This window comes from Trachurus japonicus, chromosome 4 (genome assembly GCF_045865225.1).
Source record: "Trachurus japonicus isolate A0001 chromosome 4, Traja_1.0".
Classification (NCBI taxonomy): Eukaryota; Metazoa; Chordata; class Actinopteri; order Carangiformes; family Carangidae; genus Trachurus; species Trachurus japonicus.
Window position 1 is genome coordinate 22,376,505 of NC_140910.1, and position 3,545 is coordinate 22,380,049.

Below are 3,545 nucleotides of genomic sequence, written 5' to 3' on the forward strand. Positions count from 1 at the left end.
ACAGTCCGAGTGTTGTGACCTCAACCATGGTTGATGAGAGAAGAAATGTTGTTGTAGTGAAAATGGGCAGGCCGGGCACGTGAATTTTTTGACATTCAAAACGAGCGACAAAATCGCGTATCTCGCGTTTGGTTGCGCGTCAAAACTCGAGCGAGAAAAAAGCGTTCCTCGTGTTTGGTGGGAACCCCCTTGTGGGTGTTCTAAGCAAACACGATGAAATAGACGAAGACGCGATGGTCCCGTCGCAAAAAAAAAAATCGTGTGTATTGCGTCGCAAAAAAAAAAAAGTCGCGTGTACTGTGTTGCCCGGCGCGCGCGCCTAACCGCGTCTTTGCATTACGGCCTTTCACACCGCGGACGTATTGAATAAACGACACGTGACGGTGTGTTCACCGGACACAAAGCGAAAATTCGGTGTGAACGGACAACATAACAGGACCAGTGTGGCGTTGTTTCCTCTTTTCACCTACAGCTCTGGAGGGCTCTCCCTTACTTACACGTAGGCTAACTACTGTTATTGGTGCGTTGAGGCCAGAGAATTGTGGGATTTGTAGTTTCTGAACGATCGCAGGTTGTGATCTTTCTTTTTTGTGATTTTCCCGGTTCACACAAGTATTGTTTTTAGGGGCAAATGCAAGTGAAATGCTCGCCCATGGTGGGCATAAGAAAATTTAAGACCAGTCTAAAATTATTTAAGACTTGAATACAATAATTCAACAAATTTAAGACATTTTAAGGCCTAAAATTTAGATTTTCAAATTTTAGACTTTTTAAGACCCCGCTGATAACCTGTTTATGCACACACAAACCCTCTCGCATCAGGGTATAAAAGTATAGTTGTTTATGCTCTAACAAATATTAAGTCCCATATTAAACCCAAGAAAATATGTTGCTGCAAATTACTCACATTTGTATTTAGAAAGCCCACTTCTCCCTCCAGGCATGTTATGCATCACCCATATCTTCAGAATCATTCAAGTTAATTAGCAGACACTGGATAGGAAAATTGTATTTTTATTGATGAGAGTAAGGATACATTTACATTATAAAGCATATACATTTACTTACAGCACATGTGCCCCAGAATAAATGAAAATACATTTTCTCTATTGGAGAGGCTGCACATATCGCACATAACAGTAGATGAGTAAAATTTAGGGATATTTTAACCATTTCTCATCACAGAGGGTGACAGAGATCATTGTGTCTTGTTTGGCGGATCCATCCTTTTGATGGCTGAGAAGATAAAGGGGATAAAAGCAGTTTCAACATGATGATCCTGGTAAGTCAGCAGTTGCTGTATGTGAAGCTATAGGATCCTAAAATGATGACAGAAAAATAACATGCCATTTTCTATCCTGTTAGCAGAGTTTAACTCCTGTGTTTCTTCAATTAACAAACCAACATGCTGAAGAAAATGTCTCATATCCTACATTGAAGCACGGGGCACATTAACAACACATCCAGCAGAAGGCAGGGGTGGTGATGTGATTACAGTTTAAACGGAAGAGTAAAAATGTAACAACTTCTATTAGACAAAATAAATACAGCGTTTCATAGATTCCTGTACAGCCAGAGGAAAATTTAAAATTCGAGGTGGTGAAGAAAACCGAGAATAATTACAGTTAAAAGGAGCCAAAGCAACAGAAAATGCCTTCAAGGAAAATTGTTAGAGCATCTATCTTGAAAAACTGGCAGTCTGGTCACTGTACATGTTGATCATGATCCAAATAATCTGTGGAGATTGAAGACATGAAACCAGTTGAATGAGAAATGAGGTCACAACACACTTTAGTCTTAATGAACAACTGCTTATATAAAGTACAGGAAAAACACAGACTACTCACAGGATCATGCAGAACATAATGAAGACGTTCCACAGAGCAATGAAGATCCGAAAGTATCGCAGGCTGAGCAGGAACTCTCTGATGTTGTCACCTGAAACATGGACACATCTTTATTTTATTTTTTTGGCAATGTTGCTCTGTCTCTTCATCTGTGACACGGTTTCCGAATTTCTTTCCAATATTTCTAAACATTCATACACACCTGTTGTTGGTGATCTGGACTCATCTCCAAATCCTTGGGTCTCCTTCCTTTTGCTGCAAAACATCCACAGTCAACCTCCTGCTGTTAATTTGTTAATGTTATGATCCTCTATCGTTATGTCAGCGCTGCACAGCAAAAATGTCTAACATTTTGTAAAGACTGACATAAAAATCATCATATTTCATTGTACCTTATTCTTTCTGCCCTGTGTGTCTTGTGTTGCTCGTCTAGCTTACATGTTGTGAATAATTTGCTCTACTATCGCACTAGTTTTGCTGTTTTGCCATTGCTCTGCATACATGGTATCTGTGCTGCTGTCTTGAGAATTCATACGCTCTAGTTATTGCTATAAACCCTCTAGTTAGTATTTTCACCCTCACTTCAAAAGAAAAGCAACTCAAGATCAGCCAGCAGGCTCTCATTGACACAATTTATAAATAGATATAATGAAATACAATTGTGTTAACCCTGATAAACATTTTAAGTTGAAAGCAGCAGTGGTTAACAACGTGAGGGCCAATGTAAAATAATGTTGAGACAAACAGCAGTAATTTAAAGTGCTGATGTGCAGCCTTATACACTTTATCTCATTCATTCATGAACCATCATAATAAAAAACTCATATAAGAAGACACAAAATTGTGTTGGCATAGGATCACTGTATTGTTATGTTTGTTTTTACATGGCAAACCAATACTATTATAATCTAAACAGCTTTCTACCAATAGCTACTCAAGTGATAATATAGTAGGTTTTTATGTCTTTATGTGTTTTTTTCATGCAATTCAGGTTCTTGGTAGCTTTATACTTAGCATTATGTTGACATACGCTAAGTACAGTATGTGGGGATGTGATACTCACAGCTTGAAATTCAGCACGGCCCCTGCATTCACCAGTAAGGTCCTGGGGAGCAAAGAGACAGACAAACAGTGTTTCTTTCTGTTGCAGGTGAGGATATTTACCTGCAGAGCTAATGTTAGCTGCTGAGCTGGCACTGACACGGAGCTACTTAACTTGTCTACATTGTCATTTAACCAACAACACCGTGGACAACAAGGCACACGGAAACATCTCAGATCAATAAAAACGCGTTTAAATGTGAAAACGTGTCAGACAATTAAATAATTACCCGAATATCAACAGATCCGCGATCATCTTGCTCTCATAACATACGTTTACAGATTCCCCACTTCCGCGTTCATCGACGCCATCCGGAATGTGACCAATCAGGCGTCAGCAGGGCCAGGCGGGATGACGTCACGGTGTTTGTGACCTAAAAGTAATGTCTGACAGGCAGCTCTCCGCCTGTCACGTCCTTACGATCAAATTAAGCAGCTGTCAGAAGGAAACCTGTGGTTAGGGGTTATGGTAGGAGTGTGGGGGAAGGACACTGATACAGAATATCTTTGGTACAACTACTTGTATGCCCATGTACCTTAAGACTCTAACTTAGGGAAAACTGTCCGTCTTTTGCATTGTATGATAACGTGATGGAT

General features: G+C 39.8%; 1 protein-coding gene across 1 annotated transcript; it reads right to left on the reverse strand.

Moving 5' to 3' along the window:
* Positions 1-998: 998 nt before the first annotated feature.
* Positions 999-3,220, reverse strand: smim7 (small integral membrane protein 7). Its single transcript, XM_085774739.1, has 5 exons — positions 3,179-3,220; positions 2,911-2,952; positions 2,050-2,102; positions 1,848-1,938; positions 999-1,735 (listed from the first exon to the last, which is right to left on the reverse strand). Exons 1-5 carry the CDS (start codon positions 3,202-3,204, stop codon positions 1,720-1,722), a joined length of 228 nt encoding a protein of 75 aa, XP_085630865.1. The 5' UTR covers positions 3,205-3,220; the 3' UTR covers positions 999-1,719.
* Between the last annotated feature and the right edge of the window lie 325 nt (positions 3,221-3,545).